The sequence below is a fragment of the Lepidochelys kempii genome, chromosome 1 (assembly GCF_965140265.1).
Source record: "Lepidochelys kempii isolate rLepKem1 chromosome 1, rLepKem1.hap2, whole genome shotgun sequence".
Classification (NCBI taxonomy): domain Eukaryota; kingdom Metazoa; phylum Chordata; order Testudines; family Cheloniidae; genus Lepidochelys; species Lepidochelys kempii.
In genome coordinates, this window is record NC_133256.1 from 249208921 (window position 1) to 249229801 (window position 20881).

General features: G+C 41.5%; 1 protein-coding gene across 5 annotated transcripts in view; it reads left to right on the plus strand.

The window, feature by feature from the left end:
• The window catches only part of TBXAS1 (thromboxane A synthase 1), a 316405-nt gene that overhangs the window by 138495 nt on the left and 157029 nt on the right, over positions 1 to 20881 (plus strand). For all 5 annotated transcript variants that reach the window (XM_073323035.1, XM_073323050.1, XM_073323042.1 and 2 more), the window contains one exon: positions 8149 to 8245. In XM_073323035.1, coding sequence (XP_073179136.1) covers positions 8149 to 8245 — 97 coding nt within the window. The remainder of the gene's footprint in view (positions 1 to 8148; positions 8246 to 20881) is intronic.

The following is a 20881-nucleotide window of genomic DNA, read 5'->3' on the forward strand; positions in this document are numbered from 1 at the left end:
CAGTATCAGAACTGCATACTTCCGTATATGATGCTGACCCACCTCTGCAACTGGGAAAGAAATAGTCCAGTCTCCATGCCCATTCACTTCTGAGCCTCTCTCTTGAGACTGACAACTATGGTGTCAGTTTTGTTGGTATTTATAGAACTTCTCTCCACTTGGACTGACACTGCAACTAATTTTGCATAGGCCACCAAATACCCATCATATAATGCAGTCATATGCAGTCATAATACATAACCATACTTTTCTTCTCCATTGCACTTTTCATCCATTAAATAAATTAATCCTCTCAGCTCCCCTGTATGTAGGTAAATGTTGTTAATCTCATTTTACAGATGAGTTAACATAGTCATGGAAGGTCCAGTTCTCCAGTTTGTCCGAGCACATGCTTGAATACAGTGGACATGTGGGGAGCAGCACTAGGAAGCAGGTGTGGCCTTTATTCTGAGCTGCTAAGACCCAGCCCGCTGTAGAGGTGCATCGGAGTATCTCTAATTTAAACCTCTGGCATAAGATCTCTGAAGGGTACCACCATGCCCTCCCCCACAGAATGCTCCCAACAAGCCTCTTTCTCTCCCTACTATTACCCATGGAAATCTTACTGTTAAAGCACAAGAACCCTATACTGGGACCTGACAAGACTGGTGCTACTTTAAGAGGAGTACAAAGAATCATAGAAGATTAGGCTTGGAAGAGACCTCAGGAGGTCATCTAGTCCAACCCCCTGCTCAAAGCAGGACCAAATCATCCCAGCCAGGGCTTTGTCAAGCCGGGCCTTAAAAACCTCTAAGGATGGGGATTCCACAACCTCCCTAGGTAACCCATTCCAGTGCTTCACCACCCTCCTAGTGAAATCGTTTTCCCTATATCCAACCTAGACCTCTTCCACTGCAACTTGAGACCACTGCTCCTTGTTCTGTCATCTGCCACCACTGAGAATAGCTGAGCTCCATCCTCTTTGGAATCCCCCTTCAGGTAGTTGAAGGCTGTTATCAACTCCCCCCTCAGTGCAAGATAACCTCATCCAGTGCAATAAATGCCCCACTAACAATTATGTGGTGAAACCAAACAATCACTATGCTCTCGAATGAACTCACATAGGAAAAATCATAAAAGACAAAAACACCCTATCACCTGTGGTTGCTCAATTTTTTTCCACAAAGTGCTCACTCTATAGCTGATCTCTCAGTCCTCATCCTCAAAGGGAACCTTTCAAAAGACTTTGCTAGACACTAAAAATCATATACTGAACAGAGATACTGGATTTATGGCTTATTAGAACAATGTGTAAGCCACTAACCCCCCATAACCCACTCTATGACTGCAGGGGTTTTAAGGGGCCACTTCACCTTGAATGGTCCCATGTTTTAGCATCAGTAGTTAACACATATTCTATCTGTTCGATCTTGGTATTTAGCTGTAACACTCTTAGTACCTTTCCCAGATCCGAAGAAGACTTGTTATAGCTCAAAAGCTTGTCTCTTTCACCAACAGAAGTTGGTCCAATAAAAGATATTACCTCACTCAGCTTGTCTCGCTAATATCCTGGAACCAAAATGTCTACAACAACAGTGCATACCTCTCACTACGTGAAATTTAACTAGTGAGAAGTGAAATTTGCAGGGTTTTTTTTCGGGGGTGGGAGGAGAACTTAAAACCTCTTTCTGAAAAGAAATGTAGCTCCTCATAAAAAGGAGTTTATGAACAATTTAATCTTATATAGAAGTCATGGTGACCGTGTCTCCTCTTACAACTTCATAGTAGCTTGGATTTCTTCTTGGGGTTGGGAGACCTTTGTGTAACTGGATGACTGGGGAGGGAATACATGGAGGAAAGGGGAAAGAGACAGTCGAAGCTAGTGTGTAGGCCAAGACGTGGGTGCATTGGCAGAGCTGTGTTGGAAGCTTCCTTTCCCTGTGCCTGATGCTAACCAGTGCTCTTGATGCCTCATTCAGTAAGTTCACCTGTTTTTAGTAAGTCTATTTTTTAAGGCTACATCTACACTGCTTACCACTGGCGATGCCATGCAGGGTAGGTGTAGCTACATGCCACAGTGAAAAGTAGGCTGTGTCCAAACTTTGATGTGTAGCTCTACATAGCAGTGAAAGGCTCTGACTCCCCACTGCTGGAGCCTTTCCCTGCTGTGTCCCCCTGCCAGAGCCTTTCCCTGCTGCTGGCACTACACTGCTAAAAATAGCAGTGTAGACAGGGGAGGCTTTGCGTGGGCATGTAGAGACCCATGTAGGGTACATACTCACCGGGTTTAGGTGTGACTTTACTCACCTGAGCAGTGCCTCACCATCTACACAGCTATTGTACATATGCTAGGGGGGAGAACAGTATATGTACTCTACATGCCACTGTAAGGAGTGTGCAGTGTAGAGTACTACTTAGTACTACTATCCTAAGAAGTAATATGCATTTGTGAACTCTCTAATCTAAGGAATCTTGGCTTCTGAGCTGTTTGCCTCGAGTTCAGAACTTTGTTAACAGAAGAGAACAAAGGTTAAAGCCCTAGGCTGGGACTCGGGAGACTTGGGTTCAATTCCTGACTCTACCACAGACTTCCTTTGTGATCTTGGGCAAGTCACTTAGGTGGAGATTTTCAAAGACAAAAATGGTCATTAGGTACCTAAATCCCATTGAAAGTCAATAGAATTGAGGTGCTTTGCTATTTATACTTCTGAAAGTCTCCCCCTTTGTGTGTGCCTGGATTCCCCATGTGCACAATAGATAATACTAACCCTTCCCCCACCCTTTTGTCTGTCTTGTCTATTTAGATTGTAAATTCTTCTGCACAGGGATAGTCTCTTACTATGCTTATGTACTATGCTTACTAGCACATTGGTAAGACCCCACTCTCTTTTGAGGCCTCTTGGTGCTAGTATGCTACAAATGATGAGACAAATCAGCAGGGTCTCTCGCTCTTCCCCTCCTTTCTTTTCCTCTCAGTCCAGAGTAGCAGCCATCTTTGTGAAGATTGCATCTGGGTTGTGCGGCCGTTAGGCACATCACATTCAGTCCCATAGACTGTGGGCTTCTCACAGGAGTTGGATGAGGGCAGGACTCATGGCAAATCAATTTGCTGACCTCTGAAATAATTAAGCCAGCAGTATCGACCTTATTTTTAAATGAACGCACATATTTTTCTTTCCCATATTTCTCAGCTTGTTGTGAATGAGCCTCTCTAAAAATAATAGAGGAGGAATGATCTAGGAATGATCTAAGAAAATACACTTTCCTTCTGTATGCTTGCTACTTCTCCTCCTCTTTCTATTTGTTCTCCTTAGCGTGTTCTTTGTTCTCCCCAAGGGAAGGAGAGACATAGTATTTTCTTGTTTAGTTTGGCTCTCCAGATGATCTTCACCTGGTTTACGAGACCACAGCCTAGAAAACAGAGCCTTGTTGTTTATTGCCCAGCAGCATTATTTTTCTTAATGAGAAATGTAATGCGTCTGAAGTGCATGGGCCTGATAACAGATAGAGAGATCAAAGGCTTCTGAGAGTTGATGGCCCAGCTATAATCAGGGTGATTGGACTGCAGGTGTTTCCCACACAGATGTGCAGAAAGTGCCTTTTTAGCCATGATACACCATGCACACGTTCCACTCGTCCTGTGAAGTAAGGCAACTTTGAATGGTGGCCATCTTGCTAAAAGAGTGTGTGTTTTCTAATGGCATAGGACCTATTAGTTAATATGAGGCTATAAGGGACACTAGGAGATGGTCCAATAGAACTAGAATGATCACTGTCTGTGTCACTTTGAATGCAGTACTGATGGCACTAGGTGTGATCAGTATTTGTCCTCCAATGTGCCCTAAGACTGAGGTTTTAAGGTCAGTTGGGTGTGCCATGATGTAGTGTGAAAATCCAAATTTGGCTTCTAAAATCAGTACCTGGCAGATGCGGGATCATTGTGAAGTCAGCAGAGAAGAGGTGATGGCATGGCAAGGTGATTCAGAAGGGACCTCCATCTGGTTGATGATCATAATAGTGCTCCAGAAGGATCCATGATCAGCCCTTTCCTGCTGTGGAAAGGTACTGGATTGACAGCCTGGGTAATTGAAATCCTTTATTTATAGAGCAAGTGTAGCACAGAGAAGAGTAGTTAAAAATTTACCCAACCCCATTCCCTTCATCAGCTGTGATCCGTAGGACCCTTCTCTGGTGAGAAGGTCGCTGAGGCTCCATTCCATGCTCATTCAGTCCTTGCTCTCTATTCTGAGACTGCTCTCAAAGGGAAGGCAAATGGGATGGTGGTTTTAATGGTGTGTAGATATCTGTTCGCTAGGAGTTGGACTGATATCACCAACTTGTTACATATAGGCTACTGAACAGGGATTGCCAGTAACTGGCAACTTTTTTGACAGTGCGGGAGAGATGGAGGTGGAGGGTAGGCGCAGCTAGGGTTCTGGAAACCTATGGAGGAGGAGCTCCTCGTTGGCATGGTGCTGTAGTTGGAAGGATTTTGGTCTTGTGCGATTAAAAGGTGAGAGGGAGGGCCAAATTGTTCCCCCAATAAGTAGCATTGATCTAATAGCTAGAATGGGGGACTGGCAATCAGGACCCCTGGGCCCTATTCTCCACTCTGATGCTGATTCGCTGAGTGACCTGGAGTATGTACTTTAATCCTTGTGCCTCAGTTTCCCCATCTAAAAACTAGGAATCATTATTCAGCTCTTTGTAAATACTTTGAACCAATAAGGTGCCTCTTATGATAGATGTTATATATTAATGATAGTACTTAGCATTTACATAAAAGTGTATCTTGTGTAAGGGTGGGATAGGGCAGGGATAGCTATTCACTCCTCCACCTTTCCTCCCTTCCCTACTCCCCCCACCGCATTAATACGCCCTCGATGTTGCTTTCCATCTTCTATTCACACCCTTCAACTCACCATCCCTACCTGGGTTGAAAACTGGACCCAACTGCTTCTATGCTTGCTGGGCTTGACTCCACTCTGCTGCCACATCTGCGGCCCTCTCACTGAAGCCTACTTCATTATCACACTAGGGAGACTAGAGGGCAGTCTGTGAGACAGCTTAGGCCCTAGCACTGGAGTAAACAGGGAGGAGTTGCAAGCAAAACTGTAAAAATTCCAAACTGTTTGTGTGCAGATAATTCCTGAGGAGAAAAGAAGAGCTCAGTTTGCTGAATAAATTATTGGTTGTAAACTGGCTAGACTCGACCATCTAGAGTTGAATTTGAACGACAGGCAAAATAATCCGTGTACTACATTAACTGCAATGTGTTTGTTCATTCATTCTTACAGACCAAACTGCAGCAAGAAATGAGAGTCATAAATGAGTTTTTATGCTTGCATGTGTCTGTGGGAGCCTCTTTAGTTATTAAAATGCTCTGGATACAGATTAACTTCTTTTTCTTAATATATCATCGTTTCACTCCCCTTGAGCTGCACACTGTTTGGGGGAGACAGTGAAAGGTTGCCTGGCTTTTCTGTAATTCTTGTAAGTAAGTCTGTGTTCTCTGTTGAACAGCTGTTGGATAACTTCTTACAGTAGTACTCCTCAGAGGGCAGTATAACTCACATCCCTGCGCTTCCTATAGAAACGGTACCATTTCTCCCATGGGAGAAGCACAGTCCTGTCACAAGCTATGGTAAATTAGGATACTTGACCTCCCTACCATGACAAGTAATAGATCTTTGTCTTTAAATTGCTGGCCTAAAAATGTGCGGGTTTTACTTATGTTGGGAGGCTCCCATTTAAACAGAAGAGATTATGAAAAGCTGAATGTGGCAAATAAATAGAAATACCACACAAGAGTAAGGTTAACCTGGAGAAACTTAATAAAAGGGAGTATCCTCAATTAACCGTGAATCCATGAGTTTCTTTTCTCTCAAAGTGTTTTGTAAAATATGACAAGAATATGCATTTTTTCCCAATAATAATCCTAAACTAACTATTGCTGTATAATAATATTAGATGAATATAAAGCTATATGGCAGAGGTTAAACGGTTATTTATTTGGAAATAATGGATTATTGTTCAGAAGTTTTTTTAACTTAATAGGGTATTTAAGAACAAATACAGGTAGGGAAATATCCTCTTGGTTTTGAGAACAAAGCCCTGATCCTATAGAGACTTATGCTCATTCTTGATTTTAACTCTCATCCTTAACGTTAAGCATGTGCCTGTGTTTTTGCAGGATCAGGATCCACGTGTGTAAAGCAGGAAAGCTCATGCGATCTTCCTTGACCTTCAGGTCCCCTCATCCCTTTTCTTTTCTTTTCTTTTCTTTTGAAACATAGAGGATGAGAGTTAGCAGATTATTACTGTGACTCTTGGACCTGAGTTTTCCCAAAGTGCTTTCCCATATTCCCACTTTTTTAGTTCCCAGAAAAAGTTAGGAATAACCTTCTAATAAACATACAGATTGGGGAAACAGAAAGGAGACATCAGGGGAACAGTTATGTTTTGGGGTGAAAGAAAGCAATGATACACTGATCCTCCCTTACAACCATTGTTCTTGAAAACCGGTTGAGAGCACAAAGGCAGCTCTGAACTTTGCATAAAAGCAATTTTAGCCTTTTAGTATTTTTAATCCCTGGGTACATCAATGGATTTTTTCCATCCATTCCCTCCTATGCCCCTCCCTTCTTTGTAACTGGATTAATCGTTACAAACAATAAGAGAGAATGTCTGGAAACTTCATTGCCAGATGCTAATGACAGCTGTGATTTCAAATAATGAGTCAGTTGAAGAGTACTGCCCCAGAAACAGGGACTCTATTACAAGCATTTATATCCAGTGCAGATACATTAGGTTCAAATAAACATATTATGATTCAAGTTTGTTATGTGTTAAAGTAAATTTGAGCTTTGTGAAAAATACTAGAATTGCATCTCAGGGGACCTCTCTACTAAACAGTACAGGCAACAGAATCGCCAGCTACCCCTACTACCTTGCCAATGTGCCTAACCTTTTATCTGGAGAAAATCATGTCTAGGAAGGAATGAAAGTTTTCATGGCCATTTGTTCTTTGGTGTGTCTCCAGAGACTTCAGACTAGTGGTGGGCAGAAGTGGAGAAATTCATAGTTTTGTCATGGATAAGAATTCAGACAATTGTTTGTACCTCTGAGGGTTTTATCATCGTGAGATCAGTCTTTCATCATGAGATTTTCAGTACTTCCTAGCTGAAGCGTGGTCTGAAACGCTGTACCAAGTGAGGCCACAAGCATTCTTTGTAAATGCAAATGCCAGGGCTCAGAAGAAAAGTGTGAGTGTTAACAAACATACTTATTCTGTGGTATCTGGTTAGACTGATGCAGATGATGTAGAAACAGGCCTATATTTTTTCTACATCTGAAGCAGATAAAGAATCTCACTTCATTGCCTGAGAAGCCAGAAGGAGCCATTGCATCAGATTCAGGAAACGATAGCTCCCTCCCCAAAGCTATCCAGAGTAAAGAGAAGACAGTGTGGTCTTATTCTTACTTAGAGGCAATACTGTCCTTTTCCCACCCCACCCCACCCTTCCTCTGTCATTTGTTTGTGGTAATGATAAAAACACCTCTGAGGTGGTCTACATCAGCAGTGCCATTGTTATTAGCAGCAGTGGAACTGCACTGTTGCCCAGTCAACAGTGACTGAACATGTTTCTGAACATGTTTAGGGTAGAAATGTTCAATGCAGATACAGCCTAGTGGTGGAAAGGCATTAGATTTAGACTGGACAGAGTTTCTCGTAATTCTTTCTTGTTTGGTTGGGTGCATTTTTTTCTTTTTTTTAATCAGTGTTTTCTTCCCATTCTTTTACAGTCTGTCTTTAGGGATAACATATTGTGTTATGTTATGTTATGCATTGAGTACAGTATATAACAAGCAGCTGTGCGTAAGTAGATGATGGACTGGTTCTTTAATTAGTTCTTAGCAAGTGTTTTAATTGGTGATGACAATGGATAAAATGTTTTTAATTGGTTCCTTTAAATACCAAAGAACTTGACAGCTTAATCTTTTTAAATATTTCAGAGGGGTGGAGAGATACTGAACTGCCAAACAGAATGGAAACCTGATATGAGTTATTTACAAAAAATGTATTTTAGCTAACAGAGGCATCTTAGGGAAGGTGGCTGTTCTCCGGCTGGCTATGGCTGCTAAAATGGTTTTCCACCTCCTTTGTAGATACTACATCGGTCGGCGAATGTACGTGTTGGTGTCCAAACCAGAGATGATAAAACATATCTTAGTGAAGGACTTCAGCAACTTCACCAACAGAATGGTAAGTTTGGTAGAAAGACTCTACCTCATACTGTAAATTCAACACATGGGAGGCCACATCCTGCAGTCCTCAGGCAGGCCAAAGCTCACATAGATTTTGATGGGGTTTTCCTGAAAAAGAAGCTTCAGATCTGGCACTGAGTGTTTCAGGAAAACCAGCTTTAGAGAGAAGGATGGATGAACTGCTGAATAAAACTAAAGGAATGCAAATTTGACCACACATGTTAAAGAGAGAAATAATTGTTTTTTGGGAAAAGCACTGGACTGAGACTCAGGAGAGCTGGTTAAATTCCCACTCTGCCACTGACTTCTTGTGTCCAGTCACTTAATCTCTCTGTGTCTTATAAATGGGAATAATACTATTGTGGCATTCCCCAGGGTGCAACCTGAACTGCTGGACTGCTGTGTCCCTTAGCTCTCCAACCTGGGATGCTTTTTACACTGCTTTGCTTGTGAACAGCAAACCCCTCTAAGCTCTGCTCATTCACAACCACTAGCATGTAAAGTCACTCCCAGATGAATACACGCATGTTATGCCCAGCCATCCATACAGGGTGACACCCGCATATCCCTCAGCCTTGGTTCCAGCCTTGGTTCCCAGAAATGTGGGTCTTATACTGTTCAGGACCCTCCTGGACAGTATAAACTCATAGATAGTCCATCATTCCAACAATGGGCAATGAATCTGCACCAGGCTTGTTGACTTAAGTAGAGATTCCCAAGAGCTTCAACCAAAACACACTGGTTTAGATCAAACAAGTTTATTAACTAGAGAAAGATAGATTTTAAGTGATAGATGCAAATAAGTCAGGACTGGTTACAAAAGAAATTAAAGCATAAACATACAAGCTAACTCCGAAACCCTACCAAGGCTAATCGGCTTAAAAGCAAAAGGTTTGTCTCACCATGAGCTGCAATACATTTCACAGGCTGCGTCCCTTTCCAGCCTCCGACCACTTCACCTCTTTATTCAGTTCTTTGAGAGTCATTGCTCTCATGAGCAGAGAGATGGAAGGAGCAGAAAGGTGGCTACGAACATTTTCCCCCACTTCTTATACCCCAGTTCTTTGTGCCATGAAAATCCTTGCTGGGTCATGGGGCAGGCAGTTTCATTGCATACATGAGCTCCAAACTGTCCTTCAGATGAACTGTAAATTTCTTGTTTCCAACTCTCCCCCACTGGAGAATGTCCAATTAAGCCAGTAATGGCTCTTTAGCACTTTGCTGGCATGCTAGGGTATCTTTGTCTCTGAGATATTGGTTTTTGGGCATTGCCCAGAACTACAATGTGTTTCAGTAACAATCATATAGCAAAATCTCATAATTTTACATGCAGTGTTGTCACACACATTTCAACTGGGTAATAATAATCTGCAGATTACGAGTTTTCAAATGATATCTCACAAGGCATACTTCATACAAAATATATCATATTGTTACAAAAGTGGTGAATGTGGGGTACAGGGTATCATATGAGGTACATGGTGTCACAACCTCCTTTACCACACCCTTTGTCTGTCTGCCTTGTCTATTTAAATTTGAATTCTTTGGGACAAGGGCTGTCACTTAAGATGTGTCTGTTCAGGTCTTAGCACAGTGGGGCTCTGATCGCAGTTGGGCACTACCATAATATCAAACAACAAAGAATAAGGATATGTTTAACAAAGACATCTTTGTATGGAATGTTTAATTATTTGTTTCAGATCCAGTTCTAAATATTTTTTTAAAATATTTTAAAATGCTCTTCTTAAGGATTGTTTAGAACAAATAATAAAAAGGAAGCTACAAAGGGATAGCAAACATTTCTGGTATCCAGTAGACATTTTACAGGAAAATATGGCCACACTTGTTTTTTGGCTTAACCTGTTCCCTTCTTCTTCCTACACATTCACAAGTACTATAAGCCTGAACCAAGTCTGCTCAAGCCTGTTGAAATATGTTACATGATGGGTGGTCATAATTAATGACCCTTCGAACAGCATAAGATAATCTTCAGAAGTTAGAGAGCCGCAAGACATGCACAACCTGCTCTGCAGGGCAGCACCTGCTGGGGTACAGTCTTGTGCCCCAATACCCTCCTGCCGGGCTAAGGCCAGGAGACACCCCTCCGCCCTCCACAGGGCAGAAGCCCCAAGCTTCTCCCCCGCAGTCTGGTAGGTGGAAAATAGGGGGCATGGAGGGCTCCAGAAGCCGCACTTTAACCGTTAAAGAGCCACATGTGGCTCACAAGCCACGGTTTGGCCATGCCTGTGTTAGATATTCAGGAGGACTGTATGTTCTCAAGGGTGAAATTCCATCTCTGATCTACTATCCATCTCAACTCCCCACTGCTCACTCTTCTTCTCTAATCTGCATGTTTTAATCATTGCCCATGTATACTGCTAGGTTCACCTGTGGACACCCTAATATTTTACTCTTCTATATCTCCTGTAACTTATTTTCTGATTTTCCTATCTACTCCGTGTCTGCCTGTAACTCTTGGCTACACTAGAAGCTCCTGCTGCTGAATGTTTCAAAGGCTGAAGTTCTCCTTGTGGGTAAAAAGTTCTCCCCACACTGTATTTTTATCTGAGAAACCCGCTGCTATTTCTCCCACAACAAGTGACCTGTCTCTTCCTGCCTACAACTTCCCTTCCCCATATTAGTTCCAGACAACTGACAATAATTAGATTCTACCCCATTTTCAGTATGCAGCCAGTTCCCCGTTGATGATTACCTGGAAATCAGGAAGGTTTCATACAGATATTAATTGTGTTTCTAATTAATTGTGTTTCGAATGCATCTGATGAAGTGAGCTGTAGCTCATGAAAGCTTATGCTCAAATAAATTTGTTAGTCTCTAAGGTGCCACAAGTACTCCTTCGCTTTTTGCAAATATAGACTAACACGGCTGCTACTCTGAAACCTTTCTAATTAGTCATCCTTGATATTTGAATCGTAAACTTCCCTCCCCTCTCTCAGCTTACTTGTCTGTCTTTCTATCGCCACTTCTCCAACATTGGCAGAATTTGTCTTTAAACTCATCTCTGTAGAAATTCTTATTAATTCTTTAGTTCTCTCCAGTTTGCATTTCCCCTTTTCATGGTCTCTGTAAACATCTGTGGAACTCTCTAAACTTATGGAGGTTCAGAACACTGTAAATTTACTCTCTTAGGAACAGGCGCTGACTTTCCAAAGTGCCGGGGGGGCGCTCAACCCCCAGCTGTGCCCCAGGCCCTGCACCCACTCCACCCCTTCCTCCAAGACGCCACCCTGCCCTGCCTCTTCCTGCCTCCGCTCCACCCCACCCCATCTCTTCCTGCTCCTGTTCCACCCCCTCTCCAAAGTGCGGCACTTCCTCACTCCTCCCCCCACCCTCCCCCAGCTTCCTGCACGTTGCAAAACAGCTATTAGAGGCTGGCAGGAGGTGTGGGGAGGGAGGAATAGGCACTGATAGATGGGGCGCACTGGCGGGCAGGAGGCGCTGAGGGGCCTGTGCGGGAGCTGATATGGGGACTGGTTGTGGTGGTTCAGCACCCACCATTTTTTCCCTGTGGGTGCTCCACCCCCAGAGCAGCCACAGAGTGGGCGCCTATGCTCTTAGGACCATGCTGTTCCCTGTCTGGCTAGGTACACATATAGCTCCCATTGCTATAGTGTCTGAGCAATCTCCTAAGTATTTATGGATTTAGTCTCACAATACCCCAACGTATCACTATTTCCATTCTGCAGATGGGGAATTGAGGCACAGATGAAGTGATTTACTCAAGCTCACACAGGAAGCATATGGCAGAGGAGGGAAAGAACGCAGGTCTCCTAAATTCCAGTATCTTGCCCAAAAGACCATGCTTCCTCTACCCTTTGTCATTATCGCTGGTTTGTTGGATGACTGAATCGAATTGGAAATACTCTTCCTTGGGCTTGCTTCATTTACTTCTGAGCTTTTTATCTACCTGTTCTCCTGCTTGCTCATGCATTTCTAATCTTGGAGGTTTCTATCTCCCACCCTTCACTTTGTCTGCTGTCCACCTTCTTCCATCTATCATTCCTCACAATGTAGGATGGTCAGCCTTCTACTGAGGACATGGCTACACAGGGACATCCAGGAAAATTAATCCAAATTAACTAAAGGAGTGAATTTGAAGCAGATATTTAAACCACATTAAACCTCTGTGTGAATACCCTCATTCACAATGAAAGTGATCTTAATTTTGTTTGGCTTAATTCACTTCCAAAGCATCCATACAGGAATTTAATGCAGTTTAGCTAATCTGTTTCAAATTCAGACCTTTAGTTAATTGGGATTAATTTTCCTGCATGTCCCCATGTAAACAAACACTTTACTCATCCACATCTATCTGAAACTGGTTGTTTCTGTCTTACCTATTTCTTTTCGTGGAATTTCACCCAGAAAGCTTCCTTTCCTCTTTAGCTCACACTTGATTCTCTCAGTGAAGTGTTTTGTGATGCTGTGTATTAAGGATTCTATATAAAAAATAAATAGTATTGAATTGTATGTAAGACAGGTCATTTGAGTTTATTCAAATGTGATTTTGTATGTGTGAATAATGGTTGCAGAGGGACAAAAGCACTTTCCAAGTAATAAAAGCCTTTTTCTCGTTGCCTGCACAGAGGTTATTTTAAAGCTTTTAAGGGAGTGCTTCTGTTTATACTTTAGAAAATTACTGAAAGCAAGGTCCTTCTCTACTTTATTAACAATTTCTACTTGCTAGTGTAGAATTTAAAATGCAAAAATAATATTACTCTGGGTTATTTTCCCCCTAAATGTTATGCTGATGAAATTTAGAGACTAAAGCATTGGCTTTTGAGTAAGCACTATGCACAAAGCTTTGCTAATGCCAGCTCAGTCCTGACATAGAACATTCCTGCTGTTCCAGTCTCTTGAGCTGAGGCTGTGAGTCTTGTAGTGGTTTTCTGATGCACTTGAACGGAAAGTAGGACAAAATCACCAAGCATTTTTTTCACACGTCACCAAAACCAGGAGGCAAGTCCAACACAGGCAAAATCTTAGTACATTAACCCAGCATACCACAGAGGCAGTGGTGGCTATGACATGTTAACAAAACCTCTCTGTAAGACCTTGTCTATAATTGCAGCGGCATGTAGGATAAGTCTAGCAAAACACTGCAGTGAAAGGTAGGCTACGCTCACGCTCACTGCAGCATGTAGCTTTACCCATGCCAGTGAACAGCTCCAGCAGCAGCCGGGTAGCAGCAGTGAAAGGCTCTGGCAGTGGGGAGCTGACAGAGCCTTCCCCTGCTGCCTTCCTCCACCTGAGCCTTTCCCTGCTGCCAGTCTTTCACTGCAGAGGGAAAGGCTCTGGGAGCAGGACATATACGCTGCTTAAAAATAGCAGTGTAGATGCGGCAGCTCCCCACTGCCAGAGCCTTTCCCCACTGCAGGGAGCTTTCAGAACCTTTCCCTGCCTCAGGGAGCTGCCAGAACTAGTGAAAGACTCCAGCAGTGGGGAAAGGCTCCAACAGCTCCTTGCTGCCAGAACCTTTCCCTACTGCCTTCCCCCGCCAGAGCCTTTCACTGCCATGTGTAGCTACATGCTGCAGTGAGTGTGGATGCAGCCTGCCTTTCACTGCAGCATATAGTAGCATGTAGCCACATATAACACTGATGCCACTATAAAAAAGGCCAAAGTGTTGTTTAAGATTATGCACATGAAGTCAGTATTTGCTAGGTTGTATTTCCCTCAGTACAGAAGGGCCTCTTGGTGTGGTTCTCCCCTTGGTTTGACACAGCCTGGCTTTGTTATCCTTCCTGGTACAATGCAAAGCTTATTCTTCTTTTCTTTGGTGTTGGCTGGGCTGGAGTTATTCATTGGAATGACAAGGGTGTTTTGAGGACAGATCTCATCATTTTTTAGGGGCACTGGCAATGGATTTAAGTAGTTTAATGTGATATATTTTATTATTATTATTGGTATTATTGAAGCAGTTGGTGCCCCTGTTGTATTAATTTAGATGGACTATATGGGTCAAAGGTGTTAATATAACCCAGTCACTGACCAACATTAAACGGCATTAAACAAGGTCCAGAATGTGGTATACAAGGCCTTAGCCTGTTTAGTACCACAGCAAACACACCATTACATTTTTAACGTTTTATTAAAGATACTGAAAATAAGGAAAAACAATTAAAATGTGAAGTATTAAGTAAGGAGTTCTTTTTAACAACATCCCTTGTTCCCTTTCCCTTTACCTGGAGAGAGTTTTAGAAGGGAAAAAAAACCCTTTGTTTGACAGTTTCTTAGGTGGTATCAAAGATGGCAATAACTGTCCTTTGAGGAAAAGAGAAGTTATTTGAAATGGACTGGAGCTGTTGTTGTTACAGCTGTTTTGTTAAAGTAAGATCCTGTTTCATCTCAGGTGGCATTTGGGATTCAGTTGAAGCTGGTAGATCGAGGTGGTGATGTCATCTCTGGCTATCTCTGGCCTGATTTGGTCAGAACATCTCTCAGGGTTAGGATGACAAAGGCCCAAAGTCTTTGGGCATAGGCTTAGTTCTTGAGCCAAGGCTAGGGTAGAGCCCCTGGAGCTGCATTTCCACCACCCCATCACCCTCGTACTCCACATGAGCTAAAGGCTGGACTAATAGCTGTAGACAAGGCTGCAGTACAGACCCATGCCCTGTGCCCAGGTCAATGGGTAGATTTTATCTTCTGAGTTCACCTACACTTCTGTCACATCAATCCTGATTACTTAGTGTGTATGCAAGCAAAGTGGGTTTCACCCTACATGAACTGAAGGCGAGCAATATTTATTTTGAGTGCTTGAGTTTCCCTTTGATGATATATGCATCTTCAAGGAAATCTCTTTTGAATGTTGTTGAAAGGAGCATTTTAGGTGTCCCCCCTCCCGCCCCCTGCCTTTCCTCTTGCCCTCTTCATGGGTGTTTTTGAATTGCTGATTGGTAATTTTATGCTATATTTGTTGAAGAAGCCTAGAGTGACTGTGGCTTCAAACTGCATTGAAGCTCACTGTCAGCATCCACTTTATAACAGGCAACAGCGTAAACAAACTACACATTATTTTCCTGCAGGGCTGGGGTACTTTTTATTCTTATCCATGTAATCACCAGGCAGGCGGTAATGACCTCATATTTTTCCACATAGACTTGATTACTATGAGTGCTTTGACCTTTTTTTTTTTCTTAATTTTGTACTGTTAATGAATACAGTCTTCCTCCTTGAAATACACAGTCTTTTCCCTACATTTATAGCTACAGCAGGAGAGGAAAAAGTGAGAATTAGTGCATAGAACTTGTGCTAAAAAAGTAAGAAATTGATTTTAATTTAGTTTTTTTTCATGAAACCTCAGTAAGAATTGTAGCTGGGGACTCTGCTGTTGTAAATGACACCTTCTTCTCACAACCATTACAAGTAATCGCTTGGATTGAGTTTTCCTTATAAGAGCACTAACATGGTACTTGAACCTTTATAGCTGCACAGCATTACTGTGTTCTCTGGGAAATGGGGTTATAATGTCTGTTGAATCATTTTAGGCAGGATAATGATGCATAATGCGTTTGGAAATTGTTTTCGGTTTCCACATTGAAACTTTTCTTAGGAATTAATATTTGCAAATCATTAAAGTGTAAGTTTTATAAAGGATGATCAGGTTGTTCGTAGTTAGCTGTTAAAAGAGAGATCCAGAGGTTACCTGGTCTATAATTTGAATGACAAATTGTATCCAAGGTACTGCAGACCAGATCAGTTAGAGAGAATGCAGATTGGTATGCCCTACAGCAAGGGTAAATACTGGATAATCTATGTTTATCTGACTGTTGGAGCAAACATTCTGAAAGGATTAATGCTGTTACCAAATGGTAAAACTAATGATAGGTCCAATCCAGAACCTCAAATCTGAATCCCTACAAATTTGGGGAAGGTTACAATTGAAGTCCATGAATCCAAATCTACTCTTATAGCTTTGGTTCTGAGTTTGAGCTATAACATTTCCATTCAGATGCCTTTCCCTTTCCATTATGGTTGCTGACAATGAAAAAGCAAGAACAATGATCCTCTTCCCTCCAAGAAGTTCATATAACATGGCAATACAAGCAACTTACAGCCTCATCCCACCCACCCAATAGTTTCCCCAATTGCTTCATTTTGTATTTGTTTATTCCCCCCACTCTTCCATGTGTTGAGGGATTTGATTTACTCATTTTGTCTATATAAATTAGATTGTAATATCTTTGTATTGGTCTCATCTTTATTCTTTACTCTGTAAAGCTGCAAGCCCACCCATGGCACTATGTAAATAATATATAATCAATAAACCACAAGGGCCCAATTTTCTGCATCATGTTCAGCTGTGGGCCAAGACTGTAGAAGTCTTACAGGATCAGCTGATCTAGTGGCTTTTTGGCCGTATGGGGACAAAACATCACAGGAGCAGCTTTTGCAAGTTCAGTACTTTCAAACTAGCTCAGGTTGAGTCTCAAGTACCAATTTTGTGCAAGAACCTTGCCTGGTGTAAATCAATATAGTTCCCTTAACTTCCCTAGAGCTACACTGGTTTATGCCAGGTATAATATACCTGTAGCCTTAACCCAAATCCAGGTTTAAGTTCTGCTTCCCTAGCCCATCTCTATCAAGCACAGTTGTTTATGCTTTGAAAAACAAAATAATTAAAATATCTTTGTGGAGGCTTGTGATTTTAAAAATTAAGAAATTAAATGTTGTTGTCTGTAGTTGTGGGGTGGGACTCATTAAGTGCCAGACAAAAAAGAAAGTGTTTCACCACAACAATGAGAGGAATAATTAAATGGATTTGTACCACTCGGTAATATTAACTGGAAAATGAATTTAACTGGCTTCTGACAGTGCTAAATTTCCGGGACATACAGCATATTGAAAGTCTTGGCTGGATTCGATTCAGTTTCATCAACAAACAGGGAGCTCCATAGTACAACATGTAGGACCTGATTCAACACTGTCTGTGTGAGGAAGAGACATTCTTTACTAAATTAGACTGTTAATCAAGTTGCCAGAAAAAACTATGTAGCACACGCTGCCTAATCTCTAACCCCTTCCCTTTCTGTTTACAAATTTTTCCTTCATTGTGGTTGTACATAATGATTAGGACTTGCACTTCCTGTTGGGTCAGCTTCATCATCCATCACATTCCGAGTTTGTTCTGAGTTTGTTCCCAGGTTGTTATTTTTGCAAAATATAATAACCCTAGTTTATAAATGGATGACTTGTGTACTGTGTGAAAGACTGATGCACACACGCACTAGGGCTTGGAAACACTAGTCACAAATATTTTGAAGATGGCTAATACAGTATTTGGAAAATGATTCAAAGGATTAAATCATTGCAGAACAAAACACTTTTTGTTCAACCAGTGAGAACACCATTTCTGTCACCTACCACCCTTCAGCAGGGTGGATGTTTACATAAACTGTAACAGCCACATTCCTGAGTGTATTCATATAATTAATTTACAGTCCTACACACAGGTTTAGAGGATATTTTTAGACTTATTTATCATAATGTTTTTTGTTAGTTCGGTTCTTGCTTTTCTTTTTCTTTATCCAATTTTCCTTTGTGTTAATTCAGACACAAGGAGCTTGAGTGACTCTCATGAAGTTATGGGTTGATTTGTGTCTCAAAATTAGCTGGGCAGCCGTGATTTTTAATAGATCTGTGCTACCTATTTTGTAGAAAAACTGAAGATCCAGATTGTTCCCCCAGATTTTTCCCTAGACCATGGCTACCTCACAGCACCATGCCAATTTCACAAAATATGCACATTCTCATCATGATGTCAGTATGTGGTGATGCTGCATCTCAACCTGAGACAACTTCATCACTATTGACAGCACGTGATGGCTTGAAACTGCAGCCATTTGTGATGCAGAGTAACTGTGGGATTATTGTGCTTTGTTGGGGGCAAATTTAAATAAGTAGGAACTCTACTGCATGTAAAGTAGTGATCAGTCTTGCAAAGTGCTGAGTTGTGAGTTGAGATGGGGTGCTCAGTGCCTCCAGAAATTGCTTACCACTTTGTAGGATTGAGTGAAAAAAGCATTTTAGCTTTGAATTTATCAAGATTTACCTTGCGCCCAACTATTTGCTACCCCCACTAGATCATATGTCATCCTAAAATGTTGGGTTTCAAATCTCTTGCTGACCTAACTCCATTGAAATCAGTGGAGTTATGCCAGCAGAGAATTTGGGTCAATTGTGTAATAGCATTCAGAAACCCCCGTCAAATAATCTGGTATTTGAGGAGTTTTGCCTATATCCCTTCAAGGCAGGTGAACTAGGTTTGTCCTGGCTTTGCGTCTCAAGCCTGTAACCAGATGGGGCTGGGGACAGGACCTTTTTTTTTTCAGGAACCTCATTGTTGAAACTACTTTCTCTTAGAGTCTGTAACCTGAATCACTTTGTGGCTATTTTCTAGGCAAATTACAAGGCCTTTCTAGTTGGGTCAGTTAATTCTTGACTATTTTTCCACCTCCCTTTTTCAAATAACTTAATTTTTTGGTTACTTTTTTCTTTGCCGATTTTGCTTTGATAAGTTTTTGACAGAGTTTTTTGGGCTGTTAAATTCAGTTTGGTTTAACTGCTTTGAAATTGTACTTCATGCCAAATGTTTGCAATGGGCACTTTAGAAAATAATAAAATAAATATTAAATGTGATATTAATTTAATAATAAAATAACTATTAATTTTTCTCTCAGATTGGATGTCACTTCATGCACTCACAGTAAATAGTTACCTGCTTTTCCCCTCTACTTCAGTTTAGGGTATTTAACTAAAGCTGTCAAATGATTGCTGCTCTTGGCTGTAAAATAGATTGGCCTTTGGCTTGGGATAGCCCTTATAGAAATTCTTGACATATCAGCTGCATCACAACACACCGGATGGTGTCATGGGGGTCAACTGGAGTTCTGTACCCCAGTGAAATGAATGGTTGACTTGCGATTAAGGCACTAGATTGGGACTTAGGATATCTGGGTTCAGTTTTTGGCTCTGCCACCAACTTTCTGTGTACCCTTGGGGAAGTTATTTAGGAAACACTTAGTCGCATTAAAGCATTTAAGCGTGTGCTTAAGTCCATTGCTATTCATGAAAGCACTTAAGTGCACACTTAACATTAAGCATGCCCTTAAATTCTATTGACTTTGATGGAACTTTAACACATGCCTAGTTAAGCATGTGCTTAAGCATCCTCCTTGAATAGGGATGCTTTCCTGAATTGGAGCCTCAGACTTTCTGTGCCTCACCCTCACACATGGAACCTACTACTTTCAACAGTCTGCCACAGGCACAGCTATGGTTTGGCATGATATAAGGCACACCTCTTTGAAGAGGCTTTTAATTGGGTGCTCTTTTATTGTCAAGGCAGATCCTGTGGATATGTTTGCTTAAGATTTTTTAATTTCTTATGAAGGAGGAGGCCAATATTTGTTACAGCACTGGGTGCCATTTACAAATGGCTAAACAAGAACAACTCATTCATCTTCTGTGAAGCAGAACTAATGGGATAGCATCAGTTTCCAGAGCATGAGGAAACTGGTGGATGTGGGATATGATGGAATGCAAGAAGGAGCCCATTTCATTTTTCTAGGTTGTGTGCCTTCTACAGAATGAAAATGGGCAGTGCTCAGAGATCCAGAAGCTGACAAGTTTTAGATTACATGTGTGGTAGCGTCACCAATATGGGACCCTTTTTTCTTTTTTTATGGTTGACTGTAAGGGGACTGGATGATTTATAGGCCTTTATTTTTGAGTCCCCATATCAAAGACAATAGGGTAGACTCTATGGGCCAGACTTTGATGCCTTGACTCATGTTGAGTAGCACCATAAAATGTGAGAGATCTCTTTGAGTTCAGTAGGGCCAGTCATGGAGTAAGTTACTTTTCAACATGAGTAAGGGTATTAGAATCTGGCCCTAAATCTTTTTCTGCTTTATTCAAGTTCTTATACTACTCTCATCAGCTTGGTATCTGGACATCTCTTCCTCTGTAAAGATTATAAAGCTGAAGTAGAAATTAGATAAAGTATAAATTCTTTGCCCTTCACGTACGTGTGTGTGTGTGTGTGTAAAACCTATATGAAAAAACTAAAGGAAACAAGAATATAAATACAATGAGGTACCAAGAAATCATTAGGGTTTGTTTTTTATTTTAAAAGATAAAGCGCTTTCTTTTAGGCTATTATAACTCAGCTGTCGCTGGGTCAATACCTGATCCTAAGTAAATATGGGAACACCAACTGGATTACATACTGTCCAGCACTAACGATAGTGGCTGACAATTAGTGTAAATCTCCCTCTCAGAGGTTGTACAAGGCAATTTAGGAAAGCTGAATGCAGCTGTACGCAATTACACTACTTTTGAAACTAAACCAACCTGTGAAACTTCTGTTCCTGGAAAATGGTCTAAATTAGTCAATTTAAAAAAATGACAACAATGACAACAGCAAACCCACACCTTCATATTTACCTAATTAATAGTGTATTGTGACACAATGCTGCTTAGATGAGAGGGGAAAAAAGAGAGAGCATAGCACAATAAAGTTCAGAAAGGTGGTTTTACTGCACTGCAGGTGTAGGAAGACACTAATTTGGGCACGCACTCACAAAATGTGAAGGGGAAAGGGAATGGAAGG